Source organism: Rhipicephalus sanguineus, chromosome 2, assembly GCF_013339695.2.
Source record: "Rhipicephalus sanguineus isolate Rsan-2018 chromosome 2, BIME_Rsan_1.4, whole genome shotgun sequence".
Lineage (NCBI taxonomy): Eukaryota > Metazoa > Arthropoda > Arachnida > Ixodida > Ixodidae > Rhipicephalus > Rhipicephalus sanguineus.
The window spans coordinates 7,843,806-7,871,437 of record NC_051177.1 but is presented as its reverse complement, the minus strand read 5'-3'; the positions used below and the strand labels follow the sequence as shown (position 1 = coordinate 7,871,437).

General features: G+C 47.4%; 1 protein-coding gene across 1 annotated transcript in view; it reads right to left on the bottom strand.

The window, feature by feature from the left end:
- Nucleotides 1–27,632, bottom strand: part of LOC119381037 (Bardet-Biedl syndrome 7 protein homolog) — a 793,778-nt gene that overhangs the window by 47,417 nt on the left and 718,729 nt on the right. Inside the window, exons 17-18 of the mRNA XM_049412187.1 lie at nt 23,048–23,151; nt 20,388–20,511 (exon numbers count right to left, since the gene is read on the bottom strand). Of these exons, the coding sequence (XP_049268144.1) occupies nt 20,388–20,511; nt 23,048–23,151 (228 nt within the window). The remainder of the gene's footprint in view (nt 1–20,387; nt 20,512–23,047; nt 23,152–27,632) is intronic.

The window sequence follows — 27,632 nt, the reverse complement described above, 5'->3', positions numbered from 1 at the left end:
CCGAGAAATCGGCGTACGGCCTTCTTGTCGGTGGGCGGCGGGAAGGCAGCGACGGCAACTGTTCTCCGTGGGTTTGGGCGAACGCCATTTTTGCTGATCACGTGACCCAAAACAAGAGCTCCTCGTAGGCAAAGCGGCACTTTTCAGCCTTCAACGTGAGTCCGGAGGTCTTGATTGCTTGAAGTAAAGCTTCAAGCCGTCGAAGGTGCTCGTCGAAGTTTGATGCAAACAGAACGACGTCGTCCAAGTACACGAGGCACGTCTGCCACTTCAAGTCGGCTAGTACTTTATCTCTAACGCGTTGAAAAGTTGAAGGTTCCAAGCAAGGACCATAGGGCATAACCTTGAAGTCGAGGAGTCCGTCTGGTGTTATAAAGGCAGTCTTTTCTCAGTCTCCCTCGTCGTCTTCGATTTGACAGAGCCGGTCTTCAGGTCCATCGACGAAAAGGACTTCGCGTTGTGGAGTCGATCTAGGGTATCGTCTATTCGTGGGAAAGGCTACACGTCCTTCTTCGTGACTTTGTTCAGGCGACGATAGTCGACGCAGAATTCTAGGGTTCTATCCTTCTTCAGCACTAGCACCACAGGTGACACCCGCGGACTCTTGGACGGCTGGATGATGCCGTCGCGCAGCATTTCGTCGACCTCTTTCTTAACGGCCTCTCGTTCTCGCGTGGAAACTTGGTACGGGCTCTGACGGATTGGTCGGGACTTTCTTCTGTTATGATGCGACGTTTCGCTATTGGGGTCTCTCGAATTCTTGACGACGACGAGAAGCAGTCCTTGAATTGCAGGAGCAGGGCTTTGAGCTGGTCTTGCTTGTGCTTCGGGAGGTTGGGTTGATGTCGAAATCGCGTTGGGACCTCGATCCGTCCAACCAGGTTCGGCAGCATCGAAGAGGGCGAAAGCATGGCTAGTGTCCACGAATTCGGGGATGTAGGCGACCGTCGTACCAATGTTGAGGTGCCTATATTCGTGGCTGAAGTCTGTCAGCACTACCGTTGCTTTGTCATCACAGAGCTCGGCTATGCCTCTTGCGACGCAAATCTGACGGTTAAGCAGGTGCTGATCGCCCTCGATGACGCCTTCAAGGTCTACGGGTTCTTCGATGCCGACGGAAATGATGACGCTTGAGAGAGGCGGAACCACGACGTGCTCTTCTATCCCATTTAATGCGTGGTTCCCTGTCGTCATGTGTGGTGCCATCGCTGTTTTTGAGGTTGGTGTCATTAACTCAGACCTCAGATCGATGACGGCGCCGTGGTGGCTTAGGAACTACATCCCAAGTATCACATCCCTGGAGCATTGTTGTAAGATTACAAAGCTCGTAGGATCAGTCCGGATATTGATGGTCACTCCTGCAGTGCGAACTCCAGCCGGCGTTATTAGATGGCCTCCAGCGGTACGGATTTCGGGGCCTTGCCAAGCAGTCCTAACTTTCTTCAACTTTGTGGCGAAAGGTCCACTGACGACGGAATTGTCGGCTCCAGTGTCGACGAGAGCGGTGACGTTGCGGCCGTCAGTACGTCGAAGTCGCTGTCCGTCATCTTGCGTTGCGGTTAAGTCGTTGTGTCGGGTCAAGGCTAGGTCGGCTTGTCCCGCTCCTTCTACGTCGCGTCGTCACGTCTTCAGGCCGCATGGTTTCGTCGTCAGGCACGGTTAGGTTTGCGGTGTTTTCTTATTTCGTCGCATCGGAGGATATTCGGCATTTCGTCGCACAGGAACTGCACGTCGACCGGTTGCTGCCCTTAGTTTTCCGGATACGGGCTAGGTGACCGGCCCCGCGTTGGACCAGTGTAAGGTTGTCGTTTGAGAGAGACTTAGCGGCCTGGTGACGGCGATCGGGCGGTTTTCGGGGGGTCCTATCCGCTCCTGCGAGATACTCGGCGATGTCACGTGGTTGTTCTCCTTGCTGTGGCCGCAGCTCGTCGATGGCGAAGCCACGTAGTCCTATCTGTCGGCACTGGCAGCGGCGGTAGGTGTGGCCTGCTTCTCCGTAATGGTAGCAGAGTGGGCGGTGGTCGGGGTCTCGCCAAACGTCGGTCTTCCTCGGTGTGTAGCGTTGACCAAGAGGCGGGCGGTATATCGTCGGTGAAGGTGGCGGCGCCTGGCGACGGTACTGCGGCTGTGCGGCGTCTTGATGTTGGCGTGTAGGAGGGCGGTGCGTCGGGCTGCAGCAGCGTAGCTCAAGGCTTGTGACTGCAGCGGTGCTTGCTGAGGAACACCCAGTGACTGTTGAATTTCCTCCCTCACAACGTCAGCGAGCGAAGTCACTTCAGGCTGCGGAAAAGTTGCAAGCTTTCGCAACTGTTCTCGCGTGATTGATCGGATTAGTTCGCGCAAATTGTCGGAGCCGAGGGCGTTAAGAGCAGCGCTGTCTTGGATTAAGCGTCGATTGTACTGTGCGGTGCGTATTTCCAGATTCTACTCGATCGTCGTTGCCTCCGACAGGAATTCCTGGACGGTCTTGGGTGGGTTCCGCATGAGCCTAGCGAAGAGCTCCTGCTTAACTCCTCGCATGAGAAGGTGAACTTTCTTCTTTTCCGGCTTGGTATGGTCTGCGTGGCGGAACAGCCTGATCATCTCTTCTGCGAAGATGGCCACGGTCTCGTTCCGGAGTTGCACCCGTGTCTCCAGTAAGGCCGCAGCTGTTTCTTTTCGATAAACGCTTGCGAACGTCGCCAAGAAAGCCCTGCGAAATAGGTCCCAGGTTCGAAGTGTGGACTCCCGGTTCTCGGGCCATGTCCTTGCTGGTTCTTCCAGGTAGAAGTACACGTGGCCAAGCTTATCCTCGTAGTTCTAGTTGTTAAGTGTTTCGGGTCTTCACATGGTGAACCACGGAATGTCGGCGGCTCCTTGGGTGGCTACATCACTATCGCTGCAGGGGACGCGGCGGCCGTCATCGTGCCGTGGCGTTTGGCTTGTCCGGTAGGAGTCCGTATTGGGGGGGTAGTCCTTTCAGTCTCCGTTTGGCCCGACTGTCGCTGATTGTGTCGGTGTCTTCGCGACGTGGGCTGCGTTCACGGCTTGACAGGGGCGACGGAGCATGAACGAACAGCACCTACACCAGATGTCAGGGGGTCGTGACGTCGACGAAGGCAGCAGTCAGCGTGTTAGACTAAACTCTTCATTTGGGCGAACTTGTGGCCGGGCAACGCAAAGTCAAACTTCAGCAATACACAGTGTGCACTGATAGCGGCGAACAGAGCGTAGGCCGTCGATAAAATTGATCGTCGCTGGGACGCGCCGTCTTTTATACATCACGCATCGAACTTTCCAGCCTTATCAGTGGTGGTCGCGCAAGCGCTGGAATAATCTTGACTATTCGCGTCATGTGCGCAGTCTTAAGAAAATAATCTACTACAATCTGGAATGTTCCCAGACGTTCTGACGCCGCGGCTTGCACAAGGGAGCAGTAACACGTGTAAGGGGGCGGTAACATAAAACATAGAAAGGTAGGAGCACGTGTGGCAATATCCAAGCTTCTGTGGGTTGATGAGTGTGCAGAATTCTCGCGTATTTTAGTTGGGCCAGGAGAGCTAAAAAAGGTTCCCGCTTTAGTCTCCTATTAACCTGCTTCACCTTGCTTATCATAAGCTAGCCTGTAGCGATCGTGGCGGCTTGTAACAAGGCGATGAATAAGGCAGTGAACTCGAGCGCATTGAGATGCCCAGCTTTCAAGTTTGCCCGATGACTTTATCGACCTTACAAGGGAGATAATTAGTGTCCACGGTTTTCTGGACTAAGAAGACTGCCCACCTGCAAAAGATTTTGTCTGTTCCTAATTATGTTTATTTCCTCAACTTCTCCTTCCCCTCTTTCTACCTTTCTCTCTGCAAGGATGAGCTCACAGAGAGTTGTAGACGCGCAAAAACAGCTGAACATCGTTATACTACGTCTAAAAGTATCTATTATATATGCATATGAATCCGTCTCGCCAGTAGCTGTTGCCAATGTAATTGGCGGGCAGACTTCTTGAATTACGTTCATAATGAGACACTGTCTGGTTATTCCAAAAAAGTTAGAGTTATTGTTAAGCATAGTGATGCACTATTTATCGTGCACACTTCCTTTTAACGCCACGAGTTTTCGCGGGCTTGTGACGTCACAATAAAGTACTAAGAACTCTTTAGGTACTAACTGCAAGTTACAAAAACAAATAGGTGATACTAGGACCACAAGTCACGAGAAATGGTCAGTAGCGCGATGGCGCACAAATTATGGAAAACACTGGCTTTCAATGCACCGCATCTTTTAAACAAATATCAGAAGCAGGGTATTAATTTTAACAATGATGGTAAGAAAGAGTTGCACGAATATTTTATGTCTGAACTGTTCTAAACAGTGCTATCTGTTCTTACCATTACACACTTCTTTCATTGTGCAATGTAATATTTTTTTTAATATTTGTGCTGTAACAATATATCGATATATACCTATTTAAAGCCAGCATGTTTAAGTGTACATATCATGACCCGACGTCATTACGTTTTAGTATACTTCTCTTTCCGTTTATCTTTGCGCGTGTATACAGTGCATATATGTATGTCATATGTTTACCGACACTCTACGCCCTTATTTTGTTTCTTTATTAGTTCAAATATCCTTTGTTCTTTGTGCTCGCTTATGCTGCCTAGATGTGTGTGTGTACGCTGGCTTGTGTATGGGCCCCCAGGCACCTTGAATCTGCATTTCGCCGCTTTTCGCCTTTGGTAACCCTGAACTGTGATGTTGGAAACAAACTTTCTTGATTCTTGAAGGAGGCGATTTCATGGCACGCGGAGAAATTTTCACGAGTAGGGAAGAACAAGTGACGAACAATATGCCATTTTCGGAATGGTTTATCGTTGTTTTGTTTTTTGTTTGTTTTTGACGTAGTCGCACGCAAGTGGTCATTACGCGTCATTTGTTGCGTTGTGTCACGAGCAGGGGCTGGGAGCATGACCCAGAAAGTTTCGACCAATCATTAACAGCTAACGCTGCATACGGACAGAAGGAAACAATGCGGGGTAGTTTAACGTTATAATCACCTACATTTTTTCAATGGAAATTTGAGCTTACACAGTTTACGCAGGCGTACTTACTTGGAGGCGCTGGAAGGATCGAGTAAAGGGCCACTTAACCTCCTTTCCCTCCACACTCCGCCCAAGCTGGTAAAGGAGGGCAAGGAACGACACCTGCTATATAGATTCGTAGTCATTCATATCTTATATGCGCAACCAGCTCAATGTGGTTTCCATAAAATTTAATCGGTTCAACTTTGTCTTTTTATTCAGAAAGGCTTGATATTATAGGGTTTTTATATACTATAAGAAAATTCGCAGTCAACTTATTCCGAAGACTTGTGCGAAGTACCTTGCTTTTAAAGCCGCATGTCTTGTTTAATATTGATAATCATATATCTAGGGTTTTACGGGCCAAAACCACGATATGTTTATGAGGCACGCCGTAATAGAGGGCTCCGGAAATTTCGACGGTCTGGTGTTCTTTAACGTGCACTGATATAACAGAGAACAAGGACCTCTGCTATTTCGCCTCCATCGAAATGCGACGGCCGAGGCCGGGATCGAACCCACGACCTTCGAGTCAGCAGCCGAGCACCGTAACCGCTACACCACCGCGCCGGATTTTTGTTTAATAAGTGAGAATTTAAAGCGAGGGAATTTGTTTGCATACAGCCGTTTATTTTTCCGCGTTGCATGTTTCCTTGTTGAACGCGAGTCTGGGCTTTGGTCCTCTGCTTGTACGCGTTTGCGCTTCGCTGTGTCGGCGATGAAGATTGCGAGAGCGTCCTGTTGCGTCGTGAATTAAAGTGGTCCTTGCTTCTATCGTTGCTGGTTCTTCGCAGTACGGACCGCGGCTCATGAATGCCCTTGGGGGAAGGCCTTCGGAACAAGCCTTCTTCTCAAGGCGATAGTATCGCGTTTGCTGACGTACAATCGTTCAATAACTGAAAAAAAAAAACTCTTGCCTGTGACGTCACTGTTGCACTGGCCATTAGTGTTACGAATGTCTCTGCAATCACAACACAGGCGTGAACGTACCGTACGAACGCACAGCGACCCAAGTGCGGCGTTTCGAGTACGCTGGCTTCTACGCAGTGGCGAGGCTTGGCTGGGCCTACTTGAAATATATGACGTGTTGAAAGTGCTTTCAACGTTTTTTCGTGCAATTACTTAATGCACAGTATAATATTTAAAGAATGTAACTTTGTGTGAAATGTATTTTCGTTGAGGGTTTAACACGGCGTACTGAGAGAGTTCAGCGGTAGCAGTTGTAGATGTTCTCTGGTTGTAGTGTGCCGCCGCAGTGACATCGTCTCAACGTTTCAACATGTTGCCGGCGCGTGATAAACCACGCGAGCAACGCACCGTTCATGTTCCTGGAGCGTTCAAACCACGTAAAACACGCCCTGGCAAAGAGCGAGTGCTGAAAACACCCCGTGGTAATGTTCACTGATAGCTTCACTGTTAAAAATGCTGCGCACATCCACCGAGGATTCAATACTACTAGAAGCTACCGTCTATGTCACTAAAATGCTAGACTTCACCACCAACCGACAGTGATAAAGTGTGTTCGTTTATTCCAGGCATGTAAGGAGCGCCGTAGCGCATCGTCACGTCGACGAAAATACTAGATGGCGCCCTCACATTTTCGCTTTGGCTCAATAGCCAATCAGGGGGCACCAGAGGCGATACTTCTGCGATTGTCACCTTTTGCGATGGCTTGAGAATACGGCCCCATATCAACCCTCACATTGGCGAAGCCACTGGAAGGTTTGTCTGTGAGGGTTTAGTTGGGGGGTGTCTCAAACCCCCTCCAACCCCTAATTATTTACTTTGCTAAATGTATCTAGTATACGCGCACACATACGAACGCACTGACATACATAAAGTAAAGGATCGAAGACCTCCCCCCTTCCCAGCCCCCCCCCCCCCCTAAAAACACAGAAAAAGAATTGCGGGCTACGTTGCAGAACCCTTCGGTGCTCATTATTGATAAGCGTTTGCGTGACAGGTCTAATAAATAAAGCAAGCTTCATTTGCAATCAAATTGTAGGTTGTGAGCGAGTTTATGAATGGTTATGGAACTGCTAAACCTAACAAGTCCGCCACGTTAAAAGCAGTTTGATTTCAAAGACTGCCAGTGCCTTTATTAGATGTGTCGGTGCTCGCACTGTGACTGGAGATTGCGCGCGCACTTTTTTGTACTTAAGGAACACGACATTGCGTACTAATGACGTTAAATGCGTGAATATTGGCCATTTCTACTACTGGCTGGGCTTCACTGCACAAGGAACAATCCAAACCGTATGCCGCACAACACCACGTGCCGTGCTCTGAAGTGTACCGCCTGCAGCCTGGTAGGTTACCGCCGCATTACTTCAAAGACTCAAAACGCCCCCTAGTCTGATGGTCGAGCTTTCTCAAGAAGGTGTGAAATGAAATAAACTCACCTAAGGCAACTGGAACTTTTTCCATTCAGTCGACGTATTCATCCGCCACCCTCCGAAGAAAGCTTTTGGCACCTAACGTCGTTTTCCACTGCCTGCAACTTTGGAGGAACCTCACCTGTTTTTCACTGCATCCGCGATCGGCCCACATTTGACCAAGCTACGATGTCATGTGACGAGTTGATCATGTGAAGTTACGCCACGGCAGTGATGTCACACTGGCATAACAAATTCCGGTGATCTGTGACGTCATGATGACATCACGTCATCACGCGATAATGATTTTTTGCATCGCTCGTGTTGTCACCGCCGATGGGAGACGCCAACGCGGGACGCCCGGTCAATTTCGTGTTTGATGAGGCATCTAGAGCTTTCGTCTTAACAACGGGTAACTATTTTGAAAGAGATATTTGATAATCACCTGTTTGTGGCATAAGGGAATCTATACGGATATCTCAGAAAGTGTAGCTTCTTAGTGGAAGTCGTCCTGGTCCGGGAATCCAAACCGGGACCAGGGCTTTTCCGGGGCGGTTACTCTACCAACTGAGCTAACCAGGATAGGAGCAATTGGTGAACATTGCGAAGAACACATGGACTAGCAATGTCGCTGATAAGTTCTTCGGAATCCCGCAAGGTTATCCGCACGGATTTTCTTGCGGCGTCGTGCTACCATTGGGTGATTAGCCCTTTCATAACCCATTATGTAACTACGCAAAAAACGGACGGTCACACAAGAGAAGAGGAAAGCACAAACTGTTTGTGCTATCCTCTCCTCTTGTGTCACCGTCTGTTTTTTGCGCAGTTACATAATTGGGATGTAAAAACCGCGCAAAATATAGACAAGGACAGAGGAAGGCGGTGTCGTCTCTTCCTCTGTCCTTGTCTATATTTTGCGCTGTTTTTACAACCCAAGCATGAACCACCAACTAGCCCAACTTTCGCTATTATTGCAGTTACATAACGGATCACTACCAACTCGCCCAACTCTTCTGCTTTCATAGCCCGTCCGCCACTTGCGGTGAACTCATTTGCAAGTAGACACTTTCAGCTTCGAGGCAGCTTCGCAGCGAGAGTGTCTCGGACGAGCGAATAAGTAAGCTTCATACAGGCATGGTTATTGTGTTATCCAACTATTTTGCGACCCCCATCGAGTTCGATCTATCCGAGTTTTACTATACACATAGTCTACGTATGGTGTGCACTGTTTGCTTCAAAGAAACATCATCTGACGATGGGCATAGGTTTTCTTGTCAGTGAACAAACACTCACTTACCATAGAGAAGCTATACGTAGTTGTGTTGCCTAACTGATTTATACGTGTGTATGTGTAATGGTAGAGGATGGCCTAGCTTCGTTTACCAGATTCACCCACCGCGACTCGCCTGGTAGGGACCATGAACTCGACTAGTATCATTTGATGAAACGAGGAATGTGCATAGCGCCGTGAATTTTAGTGCACATATGGCGTGTTCCACGCAGGGCGTCAGAAGCTGGCTTCGCTACGATGCTCAGCCGCGTGGTGGCCGAGCTCGATCGCCGTGACCTAGTTTAAAATGGGCAGAGAATGATTATTCGGCGGATATCGTGCCGTACTTTATCTGCGTGCTTTTCCAAGCCACTTTTTTGAAAAACCTGGCTCGACTGTTACTGGAGAAGAAGGCCCGAACAGCAGCTTATATGAATGCATGTACGCTCTTCCTATCATGTGTTAGCTTTCATACTCCGAAACACTCATACACGTAGACGTATGTGCACAATTCCGCAGAAACGTTCACGCAAAAATAAAATACAATTCGCTGTGCAGCTGTACCCGCAATTAGAGACTGCATTTACCTCGCGTGTTTGCACTCTAGGTGCGTATGTATGGGCTGTAAATGAGAAGCTCGTAGGAATACGTGGGCGATAATGATTGATTCACGCACGATGACAATTTTTCAAATACCCTGAGGGACTGTGTGCCACCCACTCGATAGAAGGTGCGTATGTATGAGCTGTAATTTCTAAGGCAACCCGACTAACTGCACAGACTGCGACACTACTTGATATATGTCTTACGAACACACCTCCACCGTCTTGCGTTGCTGGATAGCTGGCAGTAGATATAAGCGATCATCTGCCGATCTTTCGCACAATTCCTTCTTCCAATGGTGCTTGCAAAAGCAACGAAAAAGTACGGTGTCGCCAGATCCACGCTAAGACGCTTGGAATCTTCCGGCATCGTGTTATCGCAACAGACTGGAACCACGGGTTACAAGAAAGGGATGCTAACTCGGCGTACAAGCTATTCATTGATAAACTTATAAAATGTTATGATGAAGCTTTCCCGGTGTCGGTGAAGAACGCAAAACGCCAGAAAATGAGAAAACCTTGGATAAGTATAGCGCTATTTAAAAAAAAAATACAAAGAAGAATAACATGTATCATGCATTTATAAAGACACGAGCTATCAAATTACCAAGCGAGTTCAAAAAATACAGAAACCATCTAAATGGTGAAATAAGGCGCGTTAAATTCAGGTATTATGAGAATTTATTTAGTAGAATAAGTGATAATCCGCGCAAAATTTGGAACGAGGTTAGAAATCTTTCTGGTCAAATAAAACAAAGCCACATTCCTAGGGTTCTGCGAAACTCTAGTGATCTTGGTTACAGAGAGGTGGCAACGGCAATGAATGACCACTTCATAAAAAGTTGTCATTTCGATGAAGTCAAGTATGATCCACAATTGCCTGTAAATGACCTTCGCTTATCTAACTCCATAGTTCTGCACACTATGTCATGTCATGAAACCAAAGAATTATTAACAAAGAGTAAAAAAAATCACAGCATATCCACGGAGTGAATGATGATGAGTGGGCGAAGCTGCGGAGGTTCATCGGTAAACCGTGAATCTTCCGTGAATTCTGCCCAGTACATCATCACCGACGTGAGATCGGGCGCGTTTATACTAAATGTTCGATGAGTTATGACGACTTGCAGCGCACTTTAATTTTACATGTACGCTGTGAATTTTCATTGTTTAGAAAACCATTGCTTAGAAAACATCTGGCGTCTTTCGTTAAGCAGCTGGCGTCTTTTCATTTTGCTTTAGAAACATCTGGCGTTCTTTCGTTTTGCTTTTACAAAACATCTGGCGTCTTTTGTTGGTTTATTTCATCAATCAACGGCGTTTTGAACAAAATTTTTTTGTTTAATCACGCACAGGAGAAATCTCACCAGGCACTACCTTGGAGGTAAAGAATGGCTGCTAATGGGAATGAGAGACAGAAGAAGTCGGCTTTTAGCTAACGCTGCGAATTTTTTATTGTTCAACAAAGCACAGGAAAAATCTCCCACCGGCACCACCTTGCAGGTCAAAGCGTAAGACTGGTTACATACTACGCTACGAGGGACGAACGGGTGCCGCTATAAGGAGCTTCGCCCCTAAAAAACGTTATGAACCGTTACGGAACATTTATCTTTCGTTCCGGAACAGAAACGAAAGGGAACTTGTTGCGGTGGAACGAAAGTAAAACCGAAACAAAAAACATTTCGTTCCGACACCCTGATCGACACACACATACACCTTTGTCACAAAACGATAGGTTAACATTTTGTTTTTGTTTTTAGACAAATTGGAAACGATTCAGAATATTACGCATTCTACTATGGGAGAGCGAAAGGCTGTCCCGAATACTCTTTCAGAGCTAGTCGTGACCTAGACAGCGCCAATGGATCCAATACATTATGATTTCCAGATTAACTTCTTCCGTTTAAGTAACAGCAGCTGCACGAGTTTTCTCTCCCACCCAGCCTTAAAATAGTACTCTATCGTTTTCATGTATATTATTTTACGGTACAACGGCTCGGCGTCTATAACCAAGCACTGAACTATAATACAGGAATTGGAACATCACACGTGGATGTCTGGTTGGAGCCTAAGGATGATGCCTAAAAGCTTCGCACGTCTAACTTTTCGCTTGTACAAAAGATTATGAACTGCCTTCCAAATGAGACGCAATAGATGCTGCGGTTGGAAGTTAATGGCGAAAATGGTGCGCGAGGGTGGACCTGCATGCAGGCGGAAATAAAGGAAAGATGAAACGCTGCACTACTTGCAATAAAAAAATTCATATCTGATTAGATGCATCAAGTGGTGTGTGCTATCTGTAAAAAAATTAGGTGGCCTTCCCCTATCAGAAGCGTTGCCTAGAGCAACACCTCTGTCGCTCTAGGCGACAACGACGGTCACGCGTCAAACAATAGAAAGCAACTATTTCATACAGCAAATAAGTAACAAATTCAAGGTGTAATAAATATTCACGTCGGGAGGAGGCGTGTGCCATTCGCAGGAACAGTCTGGAAAGGATGTGCACTGGACTGCTTTGCATATGTGCTATGTGAATGAGTGAGCCTCAAACGCACTTACTGCTAGCTTGTTTTCAGGTTGGCCTTGAGAACGATTCGCAAACTTTAGCGAAAAAAATGTTGAATTTAATAACACAAGGAAAACATTAATTAAATTAATTCCAGGCTAAGTTATTGTGTCTTGTGTTGGGGAACAACGACAGCACAAAACTATAAGACATTACTTACACTGCAAAAGAAGGTACTACGACTATTCGAGGGATATTACGGTCAGCCGCAAGGACTTAGCGCACGTCCGTTATTCTCTAAATATCTCATATTACAAGCAAGCCAAATATATTATTGTAAGTTATTCATGCATCCAAAATAATAAACTATACACCATGTACGATTCTTCTCGATGTGCTGAGTACTATCTCCGTACACATATTATAAGAACACCGAAAATTAGAACAACCTACGGTCAACAACATATTGATTATCAAATACCGAGTTTCCTCAACAAACTGAATGACGTAGTTGACCTAAATAAGAAAACTTCCAAAAATAAGTTTAAGGAAATTCCCCTTTATTATTGCATTGAATACGCATAATACGGACATTTGGATTATTTATTACTTTATGTGTCCCAACTGCTTAGCGTACAGTTACACTCTTTGTCTCCTTTTGTTGTTTTTTTTTGTTTGTTTGTTCAAGCTGCTTAGGAATGTATGTGTCTGCAGATGCTTTCCTTACCTCACCGATTGTGTATATTGCGATAACGATGTTTTTTAGCTACTTCATTACTAGTTACTGTCATGTTCCTCTTTTTATATTTGTGATGGTTATATGTTTGATCAGAATTTGCAAATTGTATATGTATAAAATGATGTTCTCTAATTGTGTCAAAGTTGTGTATGACATGTTATTTTAGTTTTTATTTTATTTGTTTTTTTATGCCACACTGTATTTCAGAGCAAAAGCCTCCGTCAGGCTATGTAGCCTTTTGCCCTTGCTTCGTTTTAGGGGCGAAGCTCCTTATGCCGTGGGTCTGTCCATCCTCCGTTTGTTTGTAGCGTTGTAGTAGCCACCTCTAGCTCGTGAGAAGCGCGCGTTCTGGTACGCAGTAGAAGAAGACGACGTTGACGAGTGAGACTCTCCTGCATGTTCGCCTGTGTGGCATTCTTTCTTCTTTACTGCGCGCGTTCTGGTATGCAGTAGAAGAAGAAGACGTCGACGAGTGACACTCTCGTGCGTGTTCGCCTGTGTGGCGTTCTTTCTTCTTTACTACGTCTCGTGTTTTCAACGACACCCGAAGACAACACTTCAGTAGTAACGCGCCATGAGGCTCCCTCTTGGCACGCTTTCTCTTTAGCTCGGAGTCGCCAGATGGAAGAGAAGGCTGCGGAACGGAGGGCACGGAAGGCGGCGGCAGCGCGCGCTCGCAGACAAAATCCTGAGGTGAGAGCCCGCGAGGCCGAAGCTGCACGTCGACGCCGCGAAGCAGATTCCGCCGTTCGAGCCCGTGAGGCCGAAGCTGGTCGACAAGCTGCACGGCTGCGGCACGAAGACCCCGCCGTTTGAGCCCGCGAGGCCGAAGCTGCTCGAAAAGCTGCACGGCTGCGGCGCGAAGACCCCGCCGTTCGAGCCCGCGAGGCCGAAGCTGCTCGAAAAGCTGCACGGCTGCGGCGCGAAGACCCCGCCGTTCGAGCCCGCGAGGCCGAAGCTGCACGGCTGCGGTGCGAATCGGATCTTCAAAATGTGAAGGACCGTGAAGCGGCGAGAAAGCGCGCGTACCGGCAGGCAGAGCCCGAGGCTGTGCGAGCACGTGAAGTGGCTGCAAAACGCATCAGGCGCCCACGCGCGCTTCCAGCGGGACTTCCTTGATAACAGTTTCTGCCATAGTCCTCCTTTAGTCCTCCTTTAGACTCCTTTAGGCCATAGTCCTCCAGGTCCTCCTTTCACCGTGACGTGCCGGCCTTCGGCGAGTGGCCTGCACAGGTAATCCACCTTCCATCCCCTGACAACAGGAGTGTCTTGGACGTGCCGGCTTTCCGAGGAACGATCAATGTCCCGCCTGCATAGGAGTACTTCTTTGAAGTGGTCGACCACGTCGCAACCGTAGTGGAGGGACGCGAGACGACGGGCGAAACGTTATTTAAGGCCGTGACGACCCCTTGTTAGATGCAGTCACCGACCTGACTCTCTCGAGCTGGCAGGCTACGTACATCGATACTGCTTTAATTGCTATATAAACTTGTTATCATTTTGCGAAACGCTTGTCTCCTGGTTTATCTGCTGACAGAAGGTCCGACCTCGGCAACGTCGGCTCGCCAGCCTTACGGCTCACTACGACACACTACCCTTACTTCATAGCAAGTTCGCAAGAGTGGTGGCAACGGTGGGATACCACGACCCGTGTCTCGCATCTGTGCATTCGCGATACCATGGGCCGTATCTCAGAGCTGTGCACCAGAGGTACGACGACCCCGTGCTATTGCAGCAGTGGTTGGCACCTTGCTATATTACAACCGAGCACTTAGCAACAAGGGACATCCATCTCGCACGCACGCAGAGTGGCTAGGCGAAGTATATCTGGCACAGCGCTTTCTAGGGAGCATACCAAAAAGTAATCTTGCTGCCTTTCTAGTCGCTCCGCCTAGAAACGACCAAGACAACCAAGGTGCCAAGGCACGCCACTGCCGAACATCTACGACACGAAGTCCGCAAGCGCCTTCAGAGGAGCGAAAAGCTCGAGCCGCGTTTCATGTGCGACAGCCACCACGACATGGCAACCAGATGGCTTGGGTGTGGAGAGGGTGTGAAAGGAGGATAACGAATGGCGTTTGTAAAAAAGTGGATCCACCGGAGAGGAGTCGGCGCTCCTGTATAGGTTATGGCGCATTCGGCAGGACGCCACCGCGCTGTGACTCCTATTGCAACAATGCGGAGCCTGCTCTTGATCCGAGCAAGAGAACGCGTGGTAGCCGAACGTGTAGCCCCTCCACACAGCAATCGGAGGCCGGAAGAGGTTACCGCCTCTTCTGTTGCAAACAGACGAGGCGCAGGAGTCATGTGATCAGGTGTCAGTCATACTCCGAGGTCAAAGTGAGAGTGCCTCAAAGTGCCCCGAGTTGAAGCGTGGTGCTCTGGAAGAACAAGCCGAACGTATTTAGAGCGTTCGATTTCGACCAGGCGAACGTGACGCGCGTCGCCAGAGCGTTCTGGAGCACTCGAGGAGGCACTGCAGGAACGTAAAGCCGAAGGAACTGGCTTGCGGTCGGTAAGAATGTCAAGTTGTCGCCCGTCAAGGAAGTAGCTGAAATGCCCCAGCGCACGGGAGGCTCCCGTCCAAAAGTGCTGCATCGGCCTCAATGCCGCGTTAAATCGGGCAAAAGAAAAAGAGATGGGAGCCCATGCACCATTGATGAAGTTCAAGTGCTTCTGAAGAAACGCCCACCACGAGGGTAGTGGGAGCAGTGGGTGAAGGGTGGCTTCGGTGAGTTAACGGCGGCGAAGACTTGATCAGCAACCCTGCCTTAAGGCAGTGTCACTGATCAGTGCGGCAGACTCAGCTTTCGAAGTACAGAGTAGTGGTTCAAGAGGCTGCGGCAGCGTACAGGATGAAACGGCGAAAAGACTTGATGAGTCCGGGAAAATGTCGCAGACTACATGTCATGGTGTAAGAAAAATGCTACATGTGTACTTTGGTGGCGGGTTGTCGATGATAGGCTGAACCTTGTCAGGTAGAGGAGTAATGCCATCTTTTGTGATTTGATGCCCGAGGAATACGGTCTCCCAGAACCCGAACTAACATTTTTCAGCATTGATGACAACACCGTAAAAGTCGAGCGAAAAGTTGGCGTAGCTGTGCCTTGTGTGTTTAAGCGCCCTTGCTGGCGACGAGGAGAATGTCCATATAGGTGAAACAGAACGGTAAGCCTCAGGTGACTGTCTATGAAACGCTGAAATGTCTGAGCTGCGTTGCGCAAAGCGATAGGCATTCTGAGGTACTCATAAAGGCCAAATGGGGTAGTTATAGCAGTTATGGGGTAGTTATAGACGGGATGTCGGAAGGCTCAGCGGAGCTCTGGTGATAAGCTTTCACGAGATTAGGCCCACGATATTCTGTTGCGCCGGTTAAAAAGGCAGCGCAGTCCTGAATATTGAGCAACCCGTATCGGTCTAGAACGGTGACCGCATTGAGTGCACGATAATCACCACATCCGTGTCATCATCATCATCATCACCATCATCATCAGCCTGTCTAGGCCCACTGCAGGGCAAAGGCCTCTCCCATGTTCCGCCAATCAACCCGGTCCTGTGCTTTCTGCTGCCACGTTATACCTGCAAACTTCTTAATCTCATATACCCACCTAATTTTCTGTCTCCCCCTCACGCGCTTGCCATCTCTTGGAATCCAGTCAGTTACCCTTAATGACCACCGGTTATCCTGTCGACGTGCTACGTGCCCGGCCCATATCCATTTCTTCTTCTTAATTTCAACTATGATATCCTTCACCCCCGTTTGTTCCCTGACCCACTCTGCTCTCTTCCTGTCCCTTAAGGTTACACCTATCATTTTCCTTTCCATCGCTCGCTGCGTCGTCCTCAATTTAAGTTGAACCCTCTTTGTAAGTCTACAGGTTTCTGCTCCGTAGGTAAGTACCGGTAAGATGCAGCTGTTATATACCTTCCTCTTGAGGGATAGTGGTAGACTACCATTCATGATTTGGTAATGCTTGCGAATGAGCTCCATCCCGTCCTTATTCGTCTAGTTATTTCACTCTCATGGTTCGGCTCCGCGGTTACTATTTGTCCTAAGTAGACGTACTCCTTTACAACTTCCAGTGTCTCGCCACCTATCGCAAAGCGCTGTTCTCTGCCAGGATTGTTCCACATTACTTTAGTTTTATGCATATTAATTTTCAGACCTATTCTTCTACTTTCCGTATCCAGTTCAGTAAACATGAGTTGTAATTCGTCTCCCGCGTTACTCATCAATGCAATGTCATCAGCGAATCGCAGGTTACTGAGATACTCTCCATTAACTCTTATCCCTAATTCTTCCCAATACAGTGAACTCTCAATTGAGTGAACTTCAAGGGACCCAAGGAAATAGTTCACTCAACTGAAAGTTCACTAAACTGAATATTCACTAGAATATGGAACAGCATTGGGCACTGCAGACATTAGAGTCAAAAGTGTGAAATGCAATTTATTTTGCAAAGGAATCTGTAATTTTAATTTGAACTGGTGCCCTTAAAGCGCAAGAAGAGACAAAGCTTTCCAGAGAGTACGTTTCTGTGCACTGCCTCTGGCACATGAAGATGGCCGCACAATACCGATGATGCCGATGAGACAGACAAAAAAAGAAGGGGCGAACTGATGCGCACGTGGCTCGTTTTCGTCACCCGCACGGCCGCTTTTCCTCGGCGGCGCTGCATGCACAAGCGATGTCGCGCCGCCGCCGATGGATGGGTGATTTAGTGACGGCTCGCATCGGCTATGCCAGTGCTGCAGTGCACAAAACTTCGTTGAATTGATTTTAAAAATGAGCCTGGGTCCGCGGATCAAGTTCGTTCAACTGAAAAATTCTCTATTCTGAAATTCGTTTAACTGAAAGATTTTTGCATAGAATGCATAAGAAAATCGCCGGGGATTTTCTAAAAGTTCGTTATTCTGAAATATTCGTTAAACCGACGTTCGTACAAGTGAGAGTTTACTGTATAGGGCCCTGAAAACCTCCTGTAAACACGCGGTGAGTAGCATTAGAGAGATCGTGTCTCCCTGCCGTACGCCCTTCTTTATTGGGATTCTGTTGCTTTCTTTATGGAAGACTATAGTGGCTGCGGATCCGCTGTAGATTTCTTCCATTATGTTTATATAGGCTTCGTCGATGCCCTGATTCCGCAGCGCCAACATGACTGCTGATGTCTCCACCGAATCAAATGCCTTCTCGTAATCTATGAAGGCTATATATAGGGGTTGGTTGTATTCCGCGCATTTCTCTATCACCTCATTGATAGTATGAATATGGTCTATTGTTGAGAAGCCCGTACGAAATCCTGCCTGGTCCTTTGGTTGATTGAACTCTAATGTCGTATTAATTCTGTTAGCAATTACTTTTGTAAATAGCTTGTACACAACGGACAGTAAGCTGATGGGCCTGTAATTTTTCAGGTCCTTGACGTCCCCTTTCTTATGGATCAAGTTGATGTTGGCATTCTTCCAAGATTCTGGTATCTTCCCCGTCGAGAGACACTTCGTATACAGGGTGGCAAGTTTTTCTAACATAATCTCTCCGCCGTCTTTCAACAGGTCTGATGTTACCTGATCCTCACCAGCGGCTTTGCCTCTTTGCATTCCCTTTAGGGCTTTCCTTACTTCTCCTGTCAATACTGGTGGGATGTGAGATTCCTCTGGGATATCACTGCTTCTTACGTTATCATCCTGACTGTCTCGGCTGCTGTACAGATCTCTGCAGAACTCTTCCGCCACCTCAACTGTTCTATCCATATTGGTTGTGGCCTTGCCTTCCTTGTCCCTTAATGCATACATTTGATTTTTACCTATGCACAGTTTTGTCTTCATAACTTTGAGGCTTCTTCCGTTCTTAGAGCATGCTCAATTCTCTCCATATTATACTTTCTTATGTCGGCTACTTTAAGCCTATTGAATAACTTCGAAAGCTCCGCCAGCTCTATTTTGTCTGTTGCATTTCAGTCTTTCATGACTTGACGTTTCTTATTGAGGTTTTTCGTCTCTTGGGATAGCTTACCAGTGTCCTGTCTAACAACTGTACCCCCGACTTCCTCTGCACACTTTTTAATGATGCTAGTCAGGTTATCATTCATTGCGTCAACGCTAAGGTCGGTTTCCTCGGTTAAAGTCGCGTACCTATTCTGAAGTGAAACTCTGAGTTCCTGTACTTTCCCTCTGAGAGCTAGTTCATTACTCGGCTTCTTGCGTATCAGTTTCTGCCGCTCCTTCCTCAAGTCTAGTTGAATTCTAGATCTTACCATTCTATGGTCACTGAATCGGATCTTGTTAACTACTTCCACATCCTGTACAATGCCCGGGTGGACGCACATTATGAAACCTATTTCATTTTTAGTTGCGCCATTAGGACTCCTCCACGTCCACTTACGAGTAGCCCGTTTTCTGTAGATAGTATTCAAGATCCGTAAATTATTGCGTTCTGCGAACTCCACTAGTAACTCCCCTCTGGCGTTTCTAGAGCCGATGCCATATTCCCTCACTGCATGATCTCCACTCTGCTTCTTGCCAACCTTTGCATTACATCTGTGTACCGTACGGTAAACTGGCACTGTTGAATCACTCTATTTTCTCCGTGCCCCTAATGGCCAATATTAGCGACACTCCATCATCCAATGAGAGCTACGCGTAGCATCCTATGGTGCCACTTCCGCAGGACTTTGCATTGTGGCGATGAAAAGTTTACGATTTATACAGCCCCTGCAGAGTACCATGGTTCCGACGACATGAAACACTCACGCAGAGAGCTCGCGCTGCTCAGAATGTTGTTCCAAAGATCTTTGGATATTCACGTGGGCTCGCTCACATGCACGACGCCCGCGGCAACTTCCGGCACCAGACGCGAAAAACCAGCAACGCCAGCTGCCGGCGTCACGTGATCCTCTGCATTCCGTCCGTCTGGCTGTCACTTGAGAGGCCACTCAACGCGCGACGACGACTTGAGCGCCGGGACTGGGCGAGACAATCTGACCTCCCCATCACCTTTTCTTCCCGGCGCTGAGTTGAGAATTCCAGCCGAGCCCCAAGCTTTCCTACCTGTTTCATGATATTGCCATATTATATCAGCCAACCGAAAACTATAGCACATGTTTGCGAGGAAGCACGTTTTTCGGCTGGTTTCTGTGAAGACATCGATAGCTTTGCTTCTGTCTTTCCGGCGACAGTACTACGTGGTGGAGTTTGTGCATGCATCGACTTTCTCTCGGAGGTTTACGCAGTTATTCCGCGTCTTATGACAGCGACATCCTTAAAACTGCACACATCACCTGCGATGATTCGGTCCTCGAGGAAGGAAACGATGTCCACAGCGTCTACGAATGGTTTACTCGAGCATGACCGAGATGGTCTCACGAAGACATTTTCGAATAAAACTGCCTGAAAATTTTCGCTCGATGTTTGAACGAATTGGGTGACGTTTAAAACTGCGGGATGTCGACTTTCAACGATGGCGCGTGGAACTGTCAAAATTGACGATACGCGATCTGACTTGAAAATCAACGCATCTCGTAGCTGTAGTGGTATCTGGTGGCAAGTAGAGTTCTCGCTTTTATGTTTCTTTTGCAGCAACAAATATTTCTATTTCAACATAGGAGACCAGTGGTGTACGAAATTTCAACGCTTATGCAAATAAATATGCATGCTTATATACGAGCCTGCACATAGAGCACGTTTCACTCACTCCATTGAATGACCATTCAAAGGTCGTCATTGCACAAGCTCGCAGAATAATGTCTTGCCGTCGAAGCCCTTTCGTTGCGGAACACCCATTTTAACCGAGCTGCAAAAAAAAAAAGACATGCATAAAAGTGCTATTCAAGATGGTACTTTACCGTAAAGTCTTTCCAGATGACACGGTTGTTTCTTGAACTCCATCTCCAGGTCATCACTTCGTTCAAGTATGTCTTGGTACTCGGGTGCAAGACAGTCCGCATTTCCCTCGTAAACCTTAAGGTCCTGCGTGAGAATTTTTTTAGGGAGTATGAGCAGCATGCCAGAAAGCATTGTTACGATGACAGTCTTGAATATTCGGTTTAAAATTCATCACATCTACTGTAGCATACAGTTGTGATGGAAGACGGACGGGCAGGCTATCGTAGTGCCGCGACCTCTCAAGGACGCGCCCGCGTGAAAGGCTGTAGGCGATAATACTCAAGTCGCTTTAGTTTCATGAAGTGTTCATCGGCCCTTTTACAATTTCGTCATTAAACTAAAATGACTTGAGTATTATCGCCTACAGACTGTCACGCGGGCGCGTCCTTGGGAGGTCGCAGCACTACGATAGCCTGATGAATAAAAGTAGCTAAAGTGGAGTTTTATGTGAAGCCTGATGAAATTTTCTTCCCTGCATGGTGACCACTGTGCCCAAAACATTGCAAGTAATCAACGGCCGTTTTTGTTTAAATGCATACTGCAAAGGAACAAGATTGTCTGGAGAAGGCCATATCACACAGAGGTGACCAAGGAACGTTAGGTCAGAAAATGTCTGTGTGAACTTGACATGACCTGTCCGGCGGCGACCAGGCGTTTATGACAAGGGAGTGTCTAGCGTTACGTCTAGACGTAACGGTACGAGCCGTTGCAGTTACGTCTGGACGTAAGAATAACGAGTCTTAAAAGTTATGTCCAGCGTGGCAATACAAATACAGCCCGTTAGACCTACCTCGGAGAGTTCGGCGGAGGGGCGGAGCCAACAACCGTCCAAATTTAGCGGCGGCGCTGTCCGCCATTTTGTGCCGCGGCACTGTAAGCGCGCGTTGGCGTGCGCCCGCAACGCTCCGTCTCTGGCGAACCCTTTCTTCAGCGAGTTAAGGGGCTGATATACTCCAGCGTAACGTCGACGCGCGCGCACGCTCGGCACAGTGACGCTACGCTAACAAACATGCAGCACTCTATAGGCCAACGCGCGATGCGACTGACGCGCCCAGCGTCCGTCAACGCGCCCCGGCTGCAGCCGGCGCGAGATGCGACATGCTGCATTCCACGCCGGCGACGTTATCCAGACTGAATTGCGTCTGTGTCTACATGAAGAAGGGACGCCGAGTGCGCTCAATTGAGCATGCGTCAAGGCGACGTAGTGCGTCGCGCAAGTGGGAGTATAGAGTGCTCTGTTTTCGCGTCAACGTAACGTGACGAACCTAGCGTCGCCATCTCCCGCCGCCGCGATCTCACGCGAACGCACGTCGGAGTATAACAGAGCCTTTAGAGCAGCCTACTGCGCTGCAAGCCCCCATTGCGACGTCCGTGCAGGTCCACGATGTTCCACGCAGCCGACACGTGCACGAACAGCAGCAAAGACACACCAGGTCGGTCACAGAGGAAGCATAAATGCCGACAGCGACGTCACGGGTACAGCATCACGAGAAACCTCGGCACGAAATGGCGTCGGCGGCGCGGAAGCGCGCTGTTGCCAGACTGTAGTGCAGCAGTTGCCAGACTGGCGGCGAGATCAAAAGAGCGCCGAACTCTCCAAAAGGGAATATACGGCTCTGGACCTACCGAACCGATTGGCCTCAGTGGCGCAACGGCTAGCGTGTCGTGCTCGGAACTGCGAGGACGTTGGTTCGAACCTCGCTGCTGGTGTGTGGGCTTTTTTTTTTTTTTCCTCAGGTGTTGCTGCAGTCTGTTGCCAGAGAAGCGCGACGCGGCTCTTGGGTTACGTACGCCTCCGCCTGCCCCGAAGGGGCAGGCTGCGCGGGCTAAACAGCGCGTGGCCGCGACAGCGCCAGTAGCGCGTGACCGTGACCCTGCCAACCGGCCATTGAGCGTTAGCGAAATGGCCGCACTCGCGAAGCGAGGGCGAAGCCACGATTAGGTTGCCGCGCCCGAAGGGCGCAGAGGGCCTTCACTGAGCAACAGGAAAATAATGTACTCACGTTTGTGGAAAGCCACATGACTAGAGTCCCTAGATTTTCCCTGCTCTTCAACAGGGAAAAATCTAGGGACTTTGGTCTGGACGTAACGATAGCGGTGACTACAGTTACGTCTGGACGTAACCCTAGCAACAGCCTTATGACAAACACGCCGCACTCGCCATCACAATAAAAGTAGCACATTGACTCCTGATAAGAAAGCAACAAGTTTATAGTCATTTATAAGCTTTAATTGAATTGTCGAGAGTAACTACAGGGATCAGCATCGTTTGCAGAGAGACGGGGACGACGCGACAACAAACACGTACCGACAAAATGTACTGGTTTGAAACCATAACGTAGGCAGGAAACATCAATGAGTCATAATATCTAGCGCCGGCCTGGCGTTTTTTATCACGAAAAACAACGCACGTTTTCGCACGCATGCTAGAATTTTTTTTATTTTTAAATTTTGTTTTGCTGAGGATCATTTATATAATTCCGGATATCAATGAGTGGTGCGGCCTCATACCGGCGACCATAGCCGGTTATGCACACCCTTACCAGAGAAGGATTGGCCACCCTGGTGCAGCACTTGACCACTAGCTATGGCATGAACAGACCAATATGCGCGCGCTTACCTTCAGGGCTTCTACGAGCTGTATCTTCTTGGCCAGTACCAGCTGATGCTCAAGTTTTGGGTGAATCATCCGTAGTGCGTGCGCTATGCTCTCGTTGTTGAAATCTGAAACAATATTTCAATATGGCTGACTGGGCTATTCATTCTGCTTACGCGCTCGTATTTCAAGCAAGCAGAATATTTCAGTCACTGTTTCGCCGCATTGGTGCCCACTCAATCCGCGATATTTTCAAAGCCTTGTAGCAGGCACCTGCCTCTAACGCCTTTCAGCTCAGTACATGCGTTTTGTGACATTTAGGCTGTCAGCTGCGATCAGTGTAACGTCCGAGTTCTTCTAAAGTTACTTAACCTGCTTGCTTTCGAACGACTGAGCCTTTCATAGAGTTCTCTCTCTCAGAATGCTTCTCGATTGTCTTTAAGGGCACAGGGTAAGGCGTAATAGAAAAAAAAAACTTTTTTCTTCTGCAATTTGGGAAGTGCGTTCCTTTGCGCATAATTTCCATATTCGTGATTTTCTCAAAAACGTTTTGTTTTGTGGCTGAAAATCCGTTTTTTCTAAAACAAGTAGTGAGTGAACACGAATCCCATGACAAGCCCCTGGTATTCGCTCCGTGCTTACGGTTCAGTTTTCTAAAAAAAAAACTTCCTGTACGAAAGCCAAAATGCTTGTCTAAAGCGAGCTGTGTATAAAAAATTGTCGGGTAAAAACTTTCACGGCAGTCCGAAGACGCTGTGCGCCTTTTTATTCGCACATGTTCTTCGGAGCACGTCTGTCCGAACACTTTCAGCTCCTCGCTTCATTACACCACGCGTCTATCGTGCCTGTCGATAAGTTGAGGTGTTAAGGCTAAAGAAGTTCTTCAGCTAATGTAAATTTCGCGTCAACTAATACAGCTCGGTGGCAAATGCAAATAAACACCGGCGACGTACTGAGGCGTCGAACGCTGAACCAACAAGCTCTTCATCGTCGAACCTCTTAGCCTTTTCAGACTCCTAGGCGAATCGTGTGCAGGGTGACAACGGGTGTGCTCTAATGGAGATGAATATTGTGATGAAATTAGACAGAATTGCACGTGCAAACTGTGCGGTTGAAGTATTGCGTTGCAGAGCCTTTGTGCTCTCTGTTTAGGCTTCAGAGTTTTAAGGATCGTGACCTTGGGTGCTGTTCTTTCGTTTATCGATGCCAGAATCGCACGTGCCGAAAATCCTAAATCATTAGACTTGAAGCCTGGCCAAAATAGTCAATTTGCTGAGAGAAGTTGACCAAAATCGACGATACATTGCGGATAGAGCTGCACAACAGCTCACAAAAGAAGGAAGGCAAGCAAGAGGACAGGCTCGAAAGTGAGAAAATGTCTTTGGCAATGATTAATAAGCTTGCACACTTTTAGGTAAAAGGGTGTTAAAAGGGTGTGTTGCTTTGGGGATTAATGTTGCTGCCACAACCATTAATCTCTTTAAGGGCTAACGGCACCGGGTTCAACAGTTAGTTCCCATTACAGCACTGCGCGGGCAGTAATTCTCAGCTCGGGCGCGGCCCGGCCCGGAACTCGTTGAGGTTTACCCGCCCGAAACCGGCTGGCCCAGCCCAAACCCGAGAAAATATTTCACTTGCCCGGCCCGGCCGCAGACCGACCGCAGATCGCGAGCCCGACAGGGGCCCGGGCCAATAATCTAAGTGGCGTTGCCCGATCATGCAACCAAGAGCAAGGCGTTTTCAGTAGCAAATATGAATGTTTTGTTGGCGCATGCTACGTTAACAACTATGCTTTAATCTACGATAATTCTTGTACAAAATGGCCGTCGGTGTGCCAAAAGGATCGATTTGAGGCCCACTTATATTTTTTATGTTCATTAATGGCCTACCTACATTCTTACTAGGACCAAGTGCATACCATACGCTGAGGCCACAACCATCTTTACATCTTCTAAATCAGTTTCTACGCTCCCGTTTGACCTCAACACAGACTTACGCAACATAGATTTATGGTGCCAAGGCAATCAGCTGCAGATCAACGATACTAAAACCGTCTTCATGCTAAAAAGACGGGGAGTGCAAACACGGACGCAAGAAAGAAGTCAGGACACCACAAACGCCGACTAACAACTGAATAGCTGATTTCGCTTTTCGCTTTATGACGTCAGTACCTTACTTTCACACCGGTAGTGACGTCATAAACATTCCCAGTGACGCGCGGTTTCTTGGCGTCATCTTAGATACTGAACTAAAATTTCATAAACATGCCGCATCACTCGTTAAAAAGATTGCACTTTGAATCCACGTTATCGTCAATACATTTTCCGCCTCACATCACACGTTTTTTTTTATTTTGGCTGTATTCATAGCTACATTTCGTATCATCTCGGGCCAACACATATTTCACGCACATCAAACTTTTGCAGCGACTTCAGAATCAAGCAGTTCGACTAATACTTTTAGCCCACTTTATTTTTTCTGTAGCTCGTTGTTTTCTAAGCTTAACATATTCCCATTAAGACAATTATTTTGCCATAGAAAGCCCATAGTCGCCGTTAGGCTCATCACGCATGACATTTTCATTACATGTATTGATCATCATGACTTAACTAATAGCAACATTTCCCGGTTTTCGCAGCGCAATAATCTCCTTTTGCCGGCCGTAAGGACAAACTAAGGCAAGTTTTCTACCTTATTTTCTAGCATAGTTATTTGGAATTCAGAGCTTTTTGAATTAAAATAATCCCACAACATTCATATCTTCACCTCGGGCAGCAATAAATATTTTGTTCCTGAATTAATCCACTCATCTGCACTGCATAACTAACTGTTAACAGCTCTAAACATTTCTGTGCTATTTTAGTATTTGGGTCATTCCATGCCAACTGTCCCAACCTTGGCGCTCGACCACCTGCGATTTGCTTGACAAAAATTGAGGACTATGTATCTGAAGAGAGAAGTCTTCCACCAAGATATTTCTTGCGAAAAAATTTTTTCAGTAGCGTAATGCTCATGTGCAGTTTTTTGAGAAGCTCGAAACTATGACACAAAAAATAATTGATTAAAAATTTCGTTCTTTCGGAATTAGGCCGGGACAAATTTTTTTCTGGAGAACGATGATATACTTTACACTCAAAAATGTTTTGTCAATTTTGATGCTACCGTGATTTTTTTATATGCGATTAATTATGATAACTATGGTCTATATTGGGACTTTTTTCTGGAAACATTACATTTAGTGAAAAGGAAAATTTTGCGTTTGGAGATGGTCATGAAGTTGTGCAATTCGCGAAAAATAGTTTTAGCCGCACATAGAGCTAAATAGTGCGTACAGCCGGCGGCAAATCTTCAAAAAAGTTAGTTTTGGCCAATGTTCACTCGTAAAATGAACATTGAGGTGGTCCTAGTAAAAATGCTCCAAATAGCGCATTTATTAGCAACGTGCCCTGCCCACAAAATGTGAAAGTTTTATCAAATTACGTTCTGTTTTAAGCAAGAAAAAAATTTTTGAAGCTGACTCCCACTTGTGTCTGCCCTTGTACACATTTTGTCCTCGCAGGAAAGCGTCCGAACCGAACAGTAACTACGACATGCGCGGGTGTGAGCCTTCCTGCGCTGATAGGCGTACATCTAGGCAACGTGGTCAGCTTTTCTACGTGTTTATTGAAGTGATTTATTAGCCAGCATTAGAAACTCGGGGACTACTAGAGTGTATTTCATTGGATGTCAATGTCCGCTGACAACAGGCATAGCGTTCTCGCGCACCTCAGTCAAGCGACACTGTTGTGTTCAATAGGCCGTTACCTGCGACAGGATTTCGTAATAGGGAAATACGCCGTCGTCATGAAAAGCATCTCTCGCGTAGGATGGTGGATATGCTGCAAAGTTTACCAACACTATCCCGTTCAAGCGAACATGTTTCTTCTGATATAAACATTTAGAAAACGAAAAAGGAAGACGCGCTTAGAATAGACGTCCTAGCAGACGTGATTCTACCATGTCAATGCAAGGGTGGCAAATGTGTGCAAATGAATGGTGGATATCCTGAGAGCGGTTTACATATTGAGGAACGGATGCTCATTAGTCTGCGACACGTGCCTGCCATTGCAGAAGCTGTTTTCATGTAAATAATAGATGAAGTTTTTTCATGGAAGCGTCCACTCAATATCCTGCAGCGAGCCATGGGTGCACAGGCGAAGGTATGTTTGTTTTGCTTGCGGTTAAACCTACCCATTTGAAATCACGAATCTGTATTTCCTGTTTTGTGACGATCATCGTTAGGAAACTCGATGAACGTGAGCATTTTCTTTCAATAGCACCTTAAAAATGCTACTCGTTCGTACTGGTGTTCCATGCATAAGACATGATGTTTTTGGATATTTCAAGCATATGCTTATTAATGAAGACGTGTTCAAGAGTAGCTGTCAGTACACATGTCTTAACCGTTTTTGCAGCATTCAATGTGTATAAATCATCACAGGAACTTAGTATTTATATCGCACGTGCTGGATTCCTAGAGGACGGACGAAGTCTGCTCACTATGGTGTGGCGCGGTTGAGTAAAATCAGGATCACGGCCTCAGCTGTCGAGGCCGCATTTCAAGGAGGCG